Raw genomic sequence first — 14,921 nt, 5'->3', positions numbered from 1 at the left:
CAGTTAGATACCAAGATGTGTGGCACATTGTTATTGCCCGAAGTGCTAATACAATGCAATAATCTGCCTGCCAGATTTTCAAATGGGTTTTATTAATGAAGTAGGGTAATCCAACAGCTAGAAAAATTCTATTGCTATCACATGGTGGGCACATCTCTGGTGGGCATCACCAGGGTGGATGTAGCTGCTGGACATGGTGCAGTTTTTCTGTATCATGTGTGAGCAGTTTGAGGGCAAAGAGCAGAAACACGCAGACACAGTCAGACATCAAAGATGATACAACAGTCTAGGAGGTAGCTACGTCTCTGCCTGTTGATGGCTTCACAAATTAGGACTACTACTTTGAAGTCATGACATGGACAGACCTGACCTAACTAGAGAGTTAATGAAGAACCAAGCAGTGGGTGAATCAAGCAGTCCCTGCTCAGTATCACTGGCAAGATTCAAAGGTAGGTAACTGCAGTCCAACCCAAATGCAGCTTTTTCAGCGAGCAGCCTATGGCTCACTGGTATCTGTACTATACTGTGGAAAGAAGCAAGCATCTCTGGATAAGGTGGGTATGAGCTGTTTGCTTAGAAGAACAAAACAAGTGAGAAACTGCCACCAAGAATGGCCTCTGTCAAGCAGCTCCTGGAGCATGCAATTTATCAGTCATACATACAGTTATGTATATTCAAGGTGTCCCCTGTCAACACTGGATTGGAGATAGATAGCACAGGAAATCTTGTTCCTAAAATGACGGTGCCACCATCTGCTCCAGAAGTCATCCTCGTCTTTGTGCAACATGGCTTTGAGAGTACCCGTGCAACAAGGAGCTGCAAATGCCACAGGAAGACTTGGTGTGCTTCGATGTATGCAACTGTGAGTGATGAGAGTAGCAACAGAGTATTGAATGCATTGGATACAGATTCTGTGGGGGAGTAGAAATGTTTCAACTATCTGCCGATTACTGTGGCTACTTTTGTGAGTAAATATAACTCGAGGGGGTGTTGCATTAGACATTCAGTAGCTCATAGTTAGATGTAGGGTTATATAAGAATGTATGGTTATATTTTGTTATTCAGACGCTATATTTACATAAGACATTCTACAGTCCTTCTACTAAGAGTCATTTCTGTTATATAAGTAGTTTACATGTATTACTGCATTCAGTAAGCAGATAATTACAGTTGTACCATGTGTGCTTTAGACTGGCCTCCGGTTGAGCAAAAATATGGTTTATATTAGGAGGTAGGTGTCTTCTTATCTGCATAGCTTCCTACAAATCGGAGACCAAATTTTTCTTCTCAAATCAGTCCACTCTACAACAATGGCAAATATTTTGATGTATTACATGGTGGAAACAAGCTCATATTGTCATAACCAATGGCACAAAAGTACGAGAAAATGCATAAAATCACTGGAGCTAAATATTTCCCAAACTTTCCCAAACTGTACTATTTTGAGTACATAGTTGCATTATCAATTAAGCTTCCTGCTCATTTTGCTCAAAATTAAGCTATGTTTCTATGAGTTATGGTCCTTTCTGTGATTTTATGATTCTTTTCAGATTGGGTGCCTGATAACATTTACACATTATATGATATAGAAAAACTGCTTTCAGCACCTACAGCCCTTTTGGTGATGACCACAAGCTATGTGCCTAACATGTGGTAACAATTACATTTTTCTAGCTGCTGGGTTTCCTCTTAGTGCTCAAAATGGGTCCAGGCTTGTAGACTAACAGATCCACTGGAGACTTTTCCACTGGACATAGGCCTCGTGCTATTGTGCTCTCTGTAGTGTTGTAAGCTATTGCCCACTCTCTAGCCAACTCAGGCAGTTCTTTGTCATTGGGGAGGCTCTCTGAAGAGAGAAGAAAGCTCTAGAGTGACAAGGCCTGGCCATCATTCCTCCATCAGGTCAGTAACATCTGTAACTTCCTTAAGAGGGTTAGTGTAACATAGATGCTTCAGTGTCACTCCAGGCTGGAAATGTCAGCCAGTGATTATGGCAGTAAAGAGGTGATGGCTCCAAGCACAAGGCAACTGAGTGACCAGGACACCAGTGCAATGTTCCATCAGTGGGATGGAAACAGCGGGTGGAACTGGGAAGGTGATAATGGAGGGAGGGTACTTAACCGGACCGGCGGAATAGGAGCAATTATAGTGCCATCAAAGTGATGTCACTGAGCTGATATATGAAAAGGTAAGTGTTAAGAATTGTTAACATTGGGCTGGAGGAGGAAGTGTGCACAGGGCAGCAGTGCATCATGGGACTGGTGAGTCACATCCTATCAAATAGGCAACTAACCCTGCCCACACTGAATGGGTGTGGGAAAAGAGATCACAGGATAAGATAGTCTCCTTCCTGGTAAAGCTGTGGAATAAAACATCAGGCTGAAATTCAAGGACAACATCCATGTATGTGTTTGTGTAACCTTGTCAGGATTGATGCTCTCCATGAGTCTCTCCAGTGAAGGCATCCAGCTTGGGGCTAAGTGGCAATTCTGGAAGAAGACCCACTTCCCACGTTCCATAGCACTTCGCATCATAGCCTCGGCTCGGGGACCCTAAGGAAGAAAACCAAAATTCCTCAACTTTACCGTACCTACTGTATGCTATATTGTTTGTTAGAATGACTGCATGTGACATCAGTGTTCAAAGACATTCAAACCATTTAAGCTACTTTTCCACTCAGCTGTTGGTCTGATGCCCGCATAAACCAAATGGCAAAATTCCAACCAAACCAGTATCTCAGAAAAGCATTTTAACAATATAAGAGGGACATAGGCCACAGTTAAGTCTACGTCTGAAGTTAGTTTTGCTTTCCACCTGATTTTATAATAAAGGTTTTTTAAAAAAAAAATCTGCTCCAAAAGAGAATCGGAGGGAGAAACTACAAACTACAAATGTCCATGTCAATTCAATGGCATTTCTAAGCCATTGAAGAAATGTGAGTGGATGTTGCTGCTGAATGAATCCCTCAAGCCACTAGGAACTTCTGTGACCGGCTGGGACCAAATGGGGTGTTTTCAGACTGGTGGGGTAGGATTTAGTTTTCCTGGAATAAACCCTTGTGTACTGAGACGACTATATTGCTCAGAATGAGTGAAGCGGAACCAGTGGATTACCTGACCCTGGCCCAGGGAAATAGCCGTCAGCTTCTTGGAGAACTTCATTTCTTCAGCAAATTTGTAGAGATCAGCAGCTGGGTCTGTCCCAGGTGAGAGCACGAATATCAAAGGCGTAGTAGAGGTGGACTCTTTGAACACTGCAGTGAGGTCTGAAGTCTGAAAGACAGGAAGGCTTCTCGGTCAGAGTAATATCTGATGACCTGCGCTGGGAAGGGCAAGCGAAGGGAGAAGGCATTCTCTCAGGTCCAATGGCCTGCCTCTGCCACTATGTTCACTGTCATGTCTGTCCTCAGGAATCACAGTCTTCCTGATGAGTGGAAATAATCTGTTCTAGAGACAGGTCTTCAACCCAGATAATGCTTCAGGAGGCCGAGTGCAGAGGCCTTTGCTTCCTCCTTTATTAACTTATTTGCCACTGTATCCCTGGGGGCCTGATCCAAAGCTCAAGGAAGCCAAAGGGAGTCTCTCCATTGATTGTGGTGGGGTTTGGATCAGAGAGCTGGTCCCCTTCCATTCCTTAGTTATCCATTCTAACTCCTTCCTCCTTTCCCCGCATCAGTCACTCTCACTCACCCTGTGGGCAATGTCTTCCACCACCATATGCTCCAGGAACCATTGATCTCTTCCTCCTGTTGCCTCCAATGAATCACTGCCTGGTACCACCACTGAAGCCCCTCTGAAAATCCAGCCCCTTTTATTTGGATTTAGATGCCTAACTCTGGGCAGCCATATTTGAAGATTATGGCCCGATGTGTAACTGGTTTAAAATGGTGCATCTGGCAGGCAGACAGCTACCCACACACTTCTGCCTAGACACGTCTCTTTTACCCTAATCGAACGGAAGCCATTGGCTGACACGTGGGAATTCCTGCATTTTCTTTACAGAATGCTCTCAAAAGGGTTGTTTGAACTGCTTGATGCTAAAACTGGCAAGCAGACGATATGCAAGGACTGCCTTTTAGTCTGCTACCCCTGGTTCTGCCAGGGCTTTGACACTGGAGGACCAATTTGTAAATATGGGGATACTTCTCATAAGATGTTGAAATCCCACCTTTGGTTGCTGACTGGCATCAGGTGCATAAACCAGTTACTGAGACCTGCTGTACATAGTAGAGGGGGGCAGGTATAGCTAGGGCAGTTAGGGGTACGCTTGTTTACAGACATAGGCTATGTCTACACTTCTGGCAGCCGATAGCGTACAGGTACTGCACGTGTGGCTGCACATTGCAGTGAAACCCTCCAGCAGAGGAGAGGCAGAGGAGAAAGGCTCCAGCAGTGGAACAGTACACTGCTAACAATAGCAGTGAAGATGGGGAAGGTGCTGCTTGGGTGCGTAGAAAGCTATACAGAGTACAGAACCTAATAGTTCAGATGTGTAGGGAACTTACTCTCCTCTACTCGCCTAAGCTGGGCCTCACCGCCTAGACTGCTATCTATACGTGTGTTAGCTGGGCATGCAGTGTCTCTACTCCATGCACAGCCATGATGGCAGACGTACCTTAAGTTAGATCAGCACAACCCATAGTATGGATGCAGCTATATCGGTACGAAGAAGCCTTGTAGCTGTATAGGTTATTTCCCTTCCTATATGAGAACAGCTATAGTACAAAGCAACTTCATAATGGTATAAATGCAACCACACTAGGGGGGTTGTGCCATTTTCATTATCCTGTATAGTTAAAGCACTACAGCTTTCTAGTGTCGACAAGACTGTACATGCCTAAATGCTGCTTTGCACTTCCAAGTGATCTATTAAGGATGCTGCATTGAAAAACTCTGCTCTGCACAATGTTGATGATGGCGATGCTTGCTTTGCATTCCTATGGCATCTTTAACCCACCTCTCTCACATGGCTTTAAAAAGTCTGGTAAGTACCTGCCTTTTTCAGATGGGAAAACTGAGGCACACATCCTTCCAGTGATGTGTTCAAGTTCTCAGAGCAAAGTGGAGTACAGAATCTAGGCTTTCTGCCTTCCTAATCTCTGCTGTAACCTCCAGCCATGCCTCTTCTCTGCCTTTGATCCTACTGGGTCAGGGCGGACAAATCATGGCCCACGGGCTGGATCCAGCCCGCCAGCTGTTTTAAGCCAGCCCCTGAGCCGCACCAAGCGGCTCAGCCCCACTCCAGCTGGGGCTCTGGGTCGGGGCCGCACCACACAGCTCAGCCCCGCTCTGGCCAGGCTGCTGGGTGGGGGCCGCACCACACGGCTCGGCCTCGCTCTGGCCGGGGCACTCGGTCGGGGGCTGCACCCCTGAGCCTCTCCCCATGCCCCAACCCTCTGCCTCAGCCCTGATCCCCCTCCCACTCTCTAAACCCCTCAATCCCAGCCCGGAACACCCTCCTGCACAGGGGCAGCTCTAGCTTTTTTGCTGCCCCAAGCACAGCAGGCAGGCTGCATTTGGCGGCTTACCTGCGGGAGGTCTGCCAGTCCTGCGGCTTCAGTGTATCCGCTGCTGAATTGCCGCCAAATCCGTGGGACCGGCAAACCTCCCGCAGGCAAGCCGCTGAAGGCTGCCTGACTGCTGCCCTTGCTGGGACCGCTAGGGCGTCCCCCACAGCTTGCCACCCCAGGCATGCGCTTGAAGCGCTGGTGCTTGGAGCCGCCGCTGCTCCTGTACCCCAAAGCTTTCATCCCCAGCCCCACTCCAGAGCCCAACCCCTGCACCCCAACCCCAATTTTGTGAGCATTCATGGCCCTCCATATGATTTCTATTCCCTGATGTGGCCTTCAGGCCAAAAAGTTTGCCCAGCCCTGTACTGGGTAGTTTTCAGTGTATGGTTGTTAGTTCCAGATTAACAGTAACTCTGAGGTTAAAGGGCAGTTGGTGGATCCATCACCACCCAATACTAACTCAGTGAGTACAGACAGTGTGGCTGGTGGATAGAGCACTGGACTGGGACTCAGGAGGCCTGGATTCTATGCATGGCTCTGCCACTGGCCTGTCGACTTTGGCCAAGTCACCTCAGTGCTCAATGCCTCAGTTTACCCATCTGCAAAATGGAGATAATGACACTGACCTGCTTTACAAAGGGTTTTGAGATCTATTGATGAAAAGTGTTGTATAAGAGGTAGGCATTATTTAAACAAGCGATGTTGTAAAGCATCCATTTAAAGCTAAATCAGCATCTGCCGCTAGCCTGGCTGGGGTGATCATGGGCAGCGCACAGTCGGTTTGCATCATTCCCATCCATTCTCAATGGAAATGCCTTCTGCCTTGGCATTGGCCAGTTACCTGTGGTTCGATAAAGCGCTGGTCCAGATTCATGGCCACAAAATCCTGCATGGCGTTGGTGACCTTATCCCCTCGCAGACAGCGTAGGGGCAGCAGCTTCTGGAAGGAGTCCAACGTGCTGTCCCACTTCCCAGGCAAGGGCTCTCTGCAAGAGAATCACACGCGGACTTTGGGTTACTCTCTGGGGATGGAAACACATGCCAAATACATAAGCCCAAGGAAAACAAGTCTCCTAAAACCATGTGAATATGCACCAGGATTTTCTGAGATCATGTGTGGTCAGTGCCTGGATTTTAGTGATTCTTTTTCCAGGCAATATGGCTGTATTATTGCAGGAGAAGTGTCTGTACTGCCCAGGGCCAGCTCTAGCAATTTCGCTGCCCCAAGCACCGTGGCACGCCACGGGGGGCGCTCTGCCACTCGCTGGTCCTGCGGCTCCAGTGGACCTCCCGCAGCCGTGCCTGCGGATGCTCCACCGCAGCCATGGGACCAGCAGACCCTCTGCGGGGAAGCCTGCGGGAGGTCCACTGGAGCCCCCTCTCGGCAACCGGCAGAGCGCCCCCCGCGGCATGCCGCCCCAAGCACGCGCTTGGTGCGCTGTGGCCTGGAGCCAGCCCTGGTACTGCCCACCACACAGAGACAGAATTCAGATCCACACTTAAGGGGTGAAGGACTCACCTGTGCGGCTCAGCACTGTCAAAAATTGCACGGAACTCCTGGATATTGTCAACAAAATCATCCGCAAAGCTGGAGAAATTCTTCAGGTTGGTTAAGGCCAAGATGTCACCCCAGGCTCTCTCATACAGCCACTCAGGAGCTGGGTTCTCTCTCATCGTTTTAATAGCACCTCCAGACAGGAGGTAATGCCATTCATCCTGTGGACCACACAGCACACATTTACAGCCAGCCTGTTCAGCCTTGAAGATCTCAGCGTCATACTGTGGAACACAGTCACTACTGCATGTGGCTTTGCTGGGGCATGAAGAACAGTATGAACCAAAGGAGGTGAACCAAAGTAGGCCTGCCCTTGGCAGAATAGCAATACACCACATATTAGCTAACCAAGTAAGCACATTCCTGGCCTGAGAGGACATTTTGTTCGAATGAGCAGGTACAAGATACAGGATAGTAGTGACACATGGAAAGTAATATGTAACTTGTTCATATCAATGTATAAAAGGAGAAGTTGCAGGAGAGGCATCTTTGTATCAGTGTAGGGGATAGCACCCTGTTTTGCTGACTGAGCCTTTATCTTGTCACAGGCATATATGTGTTAGTGTCCCTGTGACCTGCAGCACAGGGCGCAAGTACCATGCTTTGCTGACAATAAACCTGGCTGATCGCCTTTGCCACCGAACCAAGCCTGGTATTCATATAGAAAAATCACATCGAGGTCTGCTGAATCAGCAAGCTGCACTCTTTGCTGCTGCCAAGTATGCAGGAGCCCCCAAAACCAGCAGCAATAGCAACACCCCACAACACTAACACTATGTTAAAGAAACAAAATTCTTACAGTAACTTCATGCTGTGTTTCCCTGCCTTACTGTTTGAATCTAACAGATGCATGTGGTAAGTGACAGATCTGACTATACAGTCACAGGATCAGATCTGTAGATTTCCTCCACAGTGCTCTGCCAATGCACCTCAATCCTTATCTTTCTAGGATTTGAGAAAGTCTGTTATATTCCCTAGAGACTCTACAACAGGATTGGCAAATGGGTGGTTAATTCCTTGCTACAGTGTCCTGTTTTATGAGCAGATGAGGTGGTTTGGGATCTCATTGTGGCAAAAGGGGGTCCAGGGTTAAGTTCACTCAGCAGCACTGCATAAATCAGAAAGCTAATTAACAAAGCAAGAAAAGGAAGGACGCTGACATCTAACCTGGAAGGGAGTCTGGTGGCACCTTAAAGACTAACAGATTTATTTGGGCATAAACTTTCAAAAGCGTATGCTCAAATAAATCTGTTAGTCTTTAAGGTGCCACCGGACTCCTCGTTGTTTTTGTGGATACAGACTAACACGGCTGCCCATCTGATACTTAGTCTTATTTTGGTTAGCCCATTTTCTGTAAAATCCCTTCTCTTTAGCCAGATTCATCTAGATCTTTCTGGAAGCAAAGCTCTGCATGAAAGCCCAACCCTTGCAAATCCCTGGTTATTTAAGCGTGGCAAGACACTCTACCATCTGCCAATCCTCTTGTGTGGCAATGAAAAGCTGTTTTAATGGGACAGATAGCAGATCATCCATAAATGAGCCTCAGAATTGACCACCCTGAATTCCCTTTGTTTTTGTCACAGCCAAATACTGGAGAAAGGTGTGTGTTGTAGACTAAACTACCTAGAAGAGACCCCTGGAGATTGAACTCATGTTTTGATGTATGAACATTTGGAAGATTCAGAACATCAACCTAACAGATGACCAGGATGAGTAACTCTTCCCTTATGAATAGAAACTTGGGCAGATAATCCAAATCATCAGACCTTGGTGGTAGAACTATCTGTACAGACAAAGTACGCTGGCTCCCAGTTTCAGGAGTAGGCGCAGTCTGGACTTTGGCTGTCCCAGGATATCCTCTCATTTAAACAGACAAGGGAGTTTGTTGTTTACTCACCATGTTGATTTTCCCTTCATTCATCATGATCCGGACGCACAGCAGAAAGGCAAACATGAGCTTGTGCTTCTCAAAGAGGCTGCGGCATACATTGCTGTAGAGACTGAAGGTGAGGTAATTGTTTATGTTCACTATCCGCTTCTTCAGGGTGTCTGAAAAGAACCAGGCACAGAACAGCAAATGCCAAGAGTGGAGGAGAAAGGACCCACACTTGGTACTGACACAGACCTTTGCCAGCTGGGCTCTGGGTATGTTTCAGTGTACAAGTTTACAAGTGTAAACTATGCAGGGCGCTCACATCCCTCTTAGCCCCTTCCTGCTGTCCATCTCAGCTTCCTTCAGATCTGGCTCAGGAAAGTTTGCTCCTTCACAAAGAACAGTGGGGTATCCAAACCTGAGGGCACTGACTCAGGCAAACACTGAGAAGAACCTCCAGATGTGGCCCATTATAAATACACTTACGATATTACTGTTAATTGCAGGTGCACAGAATATTGCTGTGGTATGTTAATGAACTATACCCCCTGTTTACATCTTGGCACATGCATCTGGCCTGGATATCTGTGCTCTGCCTTGGATGTCAGCAAAGTGGCAGTGGTTAAGGGAGATGAATTTACCCTTGCATCAGTTTCAAGGTTACTCTGTGCTGCCAGTATTTTAAATGCCCTGATCCATGAAATTCAGTATTTCTAATTAACAGCAGCAGTCTGACCAGAAATTAAACATCTTTGCATGGGACTGGCCTGGTGTCCCAGAGGCAGGGAAAAATGGTGTCAGAGAATGGATCAGAGCTCCTCTGAGCTTTGTCTCGCTCCTCAGAAAGTCATGCTGATGACTTCCTGTTGATGGACATTGGAATGAGAGAACTGGGAGATGCTTAGGCTCTGAGAGGTACTTGAAGGGCTTAATAAAGTTTACTGCAAGGAAAAAGAAATCCCCAAATGAAGGAGCGGAGACACTCACTGGTAAGGACAAGCTCTTTACCCTGTTTTGAACCATGTAATAATTTGGCGCTTCAGAAGAGAACCATTGGAGGAGAAAGATGCTCCCAGCCAGAGAAAATTCTCTCATGCTGGCAATGCCAAGCTGGCTGATGTAGGATGCCTCCATGTTTCATCTTGAATTACAGCTGTGTGTGTGTCTCAAAAAAGAAGGAACTTTCAAGCTTGACAGCAATGAGACCATGTTCAAGCAGCTGTGGCTGTAAACAATTATAGCTAGACTTAGATCCAGCATAAGCACATTTAGTGGAGTTGCAGCAACTCCACTAAACCTGCCTATGCCAGATCTAAGTCTCACACTTGCATTAAGGCTGAATTTGCCCCCAAGTGTTGAGCAAAGTCATGCAATGATCATGTTTTCACAGCAAGCACCCTAACCCTTCAGAGGTACCTGCTCTCTCGGAGTTTGAGATTCCGGACAAGAAGATGTTAAGGAACCACTCAAGCGAATACTGATACATGGGGTCAACGTTGGACAGGTCAGAGACGCAGAAGTAAAGGATCTGAGTGCGGACAGCTACAGGCACGTACTCCAGACGAGTGATGTCGATGTCTTTTTCTGTCTGTTCAGCTATTTTCACTTTGGCCTGTGGGAATATTCAGAGGCATCACAGCTGCACATTTCATGTTTCTGTAAAGGATTAAACTGACCAGGGCTGGGTGTCTGTGCCTGTGAATCAGTCACTTACCTGGATTTCCCCTGCTTTTAGCTTGGATGCCTCCAGCACTTTGATGAGCTCCAAGTCATCGACAGGATTTCCCTCGGAGGAGCTTAGCCGGTAGAGGATCTGATCCTCTATCTCCTTCAGCTCTTGTCTCATCTTGGCGTTGCTAATGATCAGCTGGTTCTTGGCCTCTTCTAAGTCCGGTCGCTCCTCAGCTACCACTTGTCCCAGCAACTGGTCTTCCAAGCCACTGTAACAAAACCCTTGGATGTTATCGCTGGGATGTCGGAGCATACCCCCAAGTTTCACCTTACTTAAAAACTGCTTGCTTACACAATCAGACAAAAATACAAAAGTGTCACAGCACACTATTACTGAAAAATTGCTACCTTCTCCTTTTTACCATATAATTATAAAATAATTTCAGTGTATAGTATATAGAGCAGTACCAACAAGTCATTGTATGAAATTTTAGTTTGTACTGACTTTGCTAGTGCTTTTTATGTAGCCTGTTGTAAAACTAGGCCAATATCTAGATGAGTTGATGTACCCTCAGGAAGACTTCTGTGTACACGTGGTTGAGAACAACTGATCTAAATGTCCCATCTCCTCTGGAGTCACATGGTGCAACTATCCATGGTACATACATGGACCCCCATCACTATAATCCTTGAGTACCTCACAAAACCCCAGCGTGGCAGAGAAAGGCTATTATCTTCATGAATCACAGAGGAACTAAGGGCTTGTCTCCACTTTGCACAGTGATCAATCCACCAAGGGTCGATTTAGTAGGTCTAGTGAAGACCCGCTAAATCGATCACCAATCACTCTCCCATCAACTCCAGTACAGCACTGGAATGAGAAGCATAAAGTGAATTGATGGGAGAGTTTATCCCATCAACCCAGCATGATGTAGACACTGCAGTGGGTTGATCTAAGGTACGTCGACTCCAGCTACATTATTCACAGAGCTGGAGTTGCGTAACTTAGGGTGACTTAGCCCTGTAGCATAGACCTGCCCTAAGTCACTTGCCCAAGGTCAGGAAGTCTGTGGCAGGGCAGAAATTGAACCCAGATCTCCAGAATTCCAGGCTCGTACCCTAAGCACAGGACCATCGCTACTGACTCCATGCTGAATTTGATTTCAATAGCTCAGGAGCAGGAGAGTGGCCAATACTGGCAACTGTTCAGTTGCTACTGATACAAAAGGGTGACCAGTTACCTGGGTGAGAGGGTGAAGTTAATCAGTGTGAGCTTGGTGGAGATCTCTGGCGTATAGTGGGGATTGGGAAGATTGGTGGTGATGTACATCTTGAAGTCCTCATGGTATGGAATAACCGTATCTCCCAGCTTCAGTACCGTGCTGCCTTGCTGTTTATAAATCTGTAAAGAGAGGGACATGGACAACACAAGTCGGAACGTCTACATTTAAAAGACATAGATGTGCTGAGAGCCTGTCAAAGAGGCTAGATAAAGATTTTCAAAGCCATTTAGGAGATTTAGAGGCACAATTTCCATTAATTTGTACTGAGCATCTAAATTTTTTGCATCCAAAATCTCAACCTTACTAGACACATCTTCACTAAGGGAGGACAAAGCCATTCTTCATGCCAGTGCTGGAGAGCCCACTCCACTCCACTCCACCCCAGCTCCAGGCCAGCCAGCCTTCCTGCTCATCTCGTCAGACAAACAGCAGGGAAGAACCTGTTTCAGCAAGACGGGCTCGAGAGCTGGATCCAGTTCCTCCCCTACGTTCTCCAGCAGGAACGGCTTCCCAAAGCGAATGGAGTTCTCCAAGCTGCGCAGAAAGTCCCGGTCGCTCAGCTTAGCCACCTCCAAACCGTTCTCCTTCTCCTGAAGGGCAAGATGGTGAGAGGGGAGTCTAGAGTGTAGGTGTGGGCAAAGCAGGGGAGCCAAACTGCTTATGCACTTTAGGGCATGTCTACCCTTACGGCAGAGCAATCGATCCACCGGGGGTTGATTTATCATGTCTGGTGAAGACGCGATATATCGACCACCAAGTGCTCTCCCCTCAACTCTCCACCAGAGCGAGAAGTATAGGCGGAGTAGACGAGGGAGCGGCAACAGTCGATCTACCACAGTGAAGACACTATGATAAGTAGCTTTAAGTACTTTGACTTCAGCTATGCTATTTTCGTAGCTCAAGTTGAATAACTTAGACCGACTTAGCTTGCCCCCCAGTGTAGACCAAGTCTAAACAAATAACTGTGCTACTGCAACATTAAGATTGCAAAGACCAAAAAAAAAAAAAAAAAGAAGGAAGTACAAAGGCTTCGTCTGTGTTACCTATCAGGACTTTGTAGCAAATGCCTACTAAGTGCAATGTGGCCAAGGTAATATGGGTATGTTTTGCATTTCCTGACTTCCTACTTTCACAGCTGCAACTTTAGTGGAATCCCTCACCCTTCAGTGCTTAAGGGCTCAAAGATCTGCTTCTGACTAGCCTGCAAGGCAGGAGCAGCCAGGTGGGAATACAGAAGCCTCCAGGGAGTAGAGGAGCAGCAGCAGCAGTAAGGAAAGTTGCTAAATTTCCCCCACACACACTCCACCCCTGCACTAGAGGGCTGCTGCTGCTTTAAAGCACCAGTGTCTCTCTCTGGAAACACTCCACATGTACAGCAGTCTGGAGGCAGACCATATAGAACAAACTGCATCCTGGCAGGCGAACACAAGACATGGTGAGTGCTTTGGTTCTAATAATAATACCTAGCTCTTATACACTTTTCATCAGTAGATCTTAAAGCACTTTACATAAGAGGCAGTATCATTATCTCCACTTTACAGATGGGGGAAACTGAGGCACAGAGCGGTTAAAGTGAGTTGCCCAAAGACACACAAGAGGCCAGGTCTCCTGCATCCCAGGCCAGTACATTAGTCACTAGGCCACACTGCCTCTCAAAGCTTGCAAAGGAGACTTCCTCTCTCCTCCCTGAGCTATCCTGCCACAGTTATGATCAGGAATCAGTCTCAGGCTGGAGCTCCCTTGGTATAAAACAACAGGAGGGCTAAGTGAGGGCCCTGGACTCTTCTCCCACCTTAGTGAAAGTAGCCTGAATCTGTGGACCTTTAAGGCAAACTGCAAAGCTCATCTACTCTGCCTGACTCTGAGGTGGGTGAGGCTTTGCAGTGGTGGGCTAGATTTTTTCCTTGTCCTTTCCCTACAAAAATCCTACCCCCAAGGGATTTAAGGCCTCTCTATACACAACTCCAAACAGAGTCTATCTCGGGTTGGCAACCTACGGCACGCGTGCCAAAATTGGCACGTGAGCTGATTTTTCATGGCACGCAGGGCGGGCTGAGCTGCTCAGCCCGCCACCACTCTGGGGTTCCTGCTGCTGGCCCGTTACCAGCTGGGGTCCCGCCTGGTCCCATTCAGCACCCACTGCTGGTCTGGGGGAAGGAACCCCAGGCTGGTGGCAGGCTGAGACCCCAGCTGGTAAGGAGCCAGCAGCCGAAACCCCAGAGTGGGGGTGGGCTGAGTAGCTCAGCCCGCCACCGCTCTGGAGTTTCCACCACAGGCGCCTGCCAGCCGGGGTCCTGCTACGGGTCCCACTCAGCGTCAGCTGCTGGCAAGGAGCTGGCAAGGAGCTGGTGGTGGAAACCCCAGAGCAGTAGCGGGCTGAGCTGCTTAGCCTGCTGCCACTCTGGGGTTCCCGCTGCTGGTCTCTTGCCAGCCAGGGTTCCCCCCGCCGCAGCCCCACTCAGTACCCGCTGCTGGCCTGGGGGAAGGAACCCTAGGCTGGCAGCAGGCTGAGACCCCAGCTGACAGGAGCTGGTGGTGGAAACCCCAGAGCGGTGGCGATCAGCCTGCCGCCGTTCTGGGTGCTGGCTCCTTGCCAGCTGGGGTCCCCACAGCCCCACTCACCTTACTTCCAGTTGGAGTTCCAGCGCAGGACCCCTGCCAGACAGGGTCCAGGCTTCTGGCCTTGCTCAGCCCTACCAGCCGCCAGCTCCACTCACCTCAGCTGCCAATCTGGGGTTCCAGCCACTGACCTCCTGCCAGCCAGTTATCAACTGATCACTCAGAAGCCTGTATGCAGCTTAAAGTATCTAAATAGGTGCCACCAGACACTGGAAAACTCAGCAAGGAAAAGCAAGGGCAAGGATCACACTAAACTAATAAGATCTGCATTTTAATTTAATTTTAAATAAAGCTTCTGAAACATTTTGAAAACCTTGTTTACTTTACATATAACAGTAGTTTGATTATATATTATAGACTTATAGAGAGACCTTCTAAGAACCTTCAAATGTATTACCGGCACGTGAAGCC

General features: G+C 47.8%; 1 protein-coding gene across 1 annotated transcript in view; it reads right to left on the bottom strand.

Annotated features, from left to right (window-relative positions):
* DNAH1 (dynein axonemal heavy chain 1) overlaps positions 1–14,921 on the bottom strand; it is a 125,875-nt gene that overhangs the window by 11,025 nt on the left and 99,929 nt on the right. The window contains exons 61-69 of the mRNA XM_032791392.2: positions 12,332–12,481; positions 11,850–12,010; positions 10,652–10,877; positions 10,354–10,549; positions 8,962–9,113; positions 7,029–7,225; positions 6,351–6,495; positions 3,114–3,272; positions 2,421–2,552 (exon numbers count right to left, since the gene is read on the bottom strand). Coding sequence (XP_032647283.1) covers positions 2,421–2,552; positions 3,114–3,272; positions 6,351–6,495; positions 7,029–7,225; positions 8,962–9,113; positions 10,354–10,549; positions 10,652–10,877; positions 11,850–12,010; positions 12,332–12,481 — 1,518 coding nt within the window. The remainder of the gene's footprint in view (positions 1–2,420; positions 2,553–3,113; positions 3,273–6,350; positions 6,496–7,028; positions 7,226–8,961; positions 9,114–10,353; positions 10,550–10,651; positions 10,878–11,849; positions 12,011–12,331; positions 12,482–14,921) is intronic.

The sequence above is a fragment of the Chelonoidis abingdonii genome, chromosome 16, assembly GCF_003597395.2.
Source record: "Chelonoidis abingdonii isolate Lonesome George chromosome 16, CheloAbing_2.0, whole genome shotgun sequence".
Taxonomy (NCBI): domain Eukaryota; kingdom Metazoa; phylum Chordata; order Testudines; family Testudinidae; genus Chelonoidis; species Chelonoidis abingdonii.
This window is presented reverse-complemented; position numbering and strand designations above follow the sequence as displayed.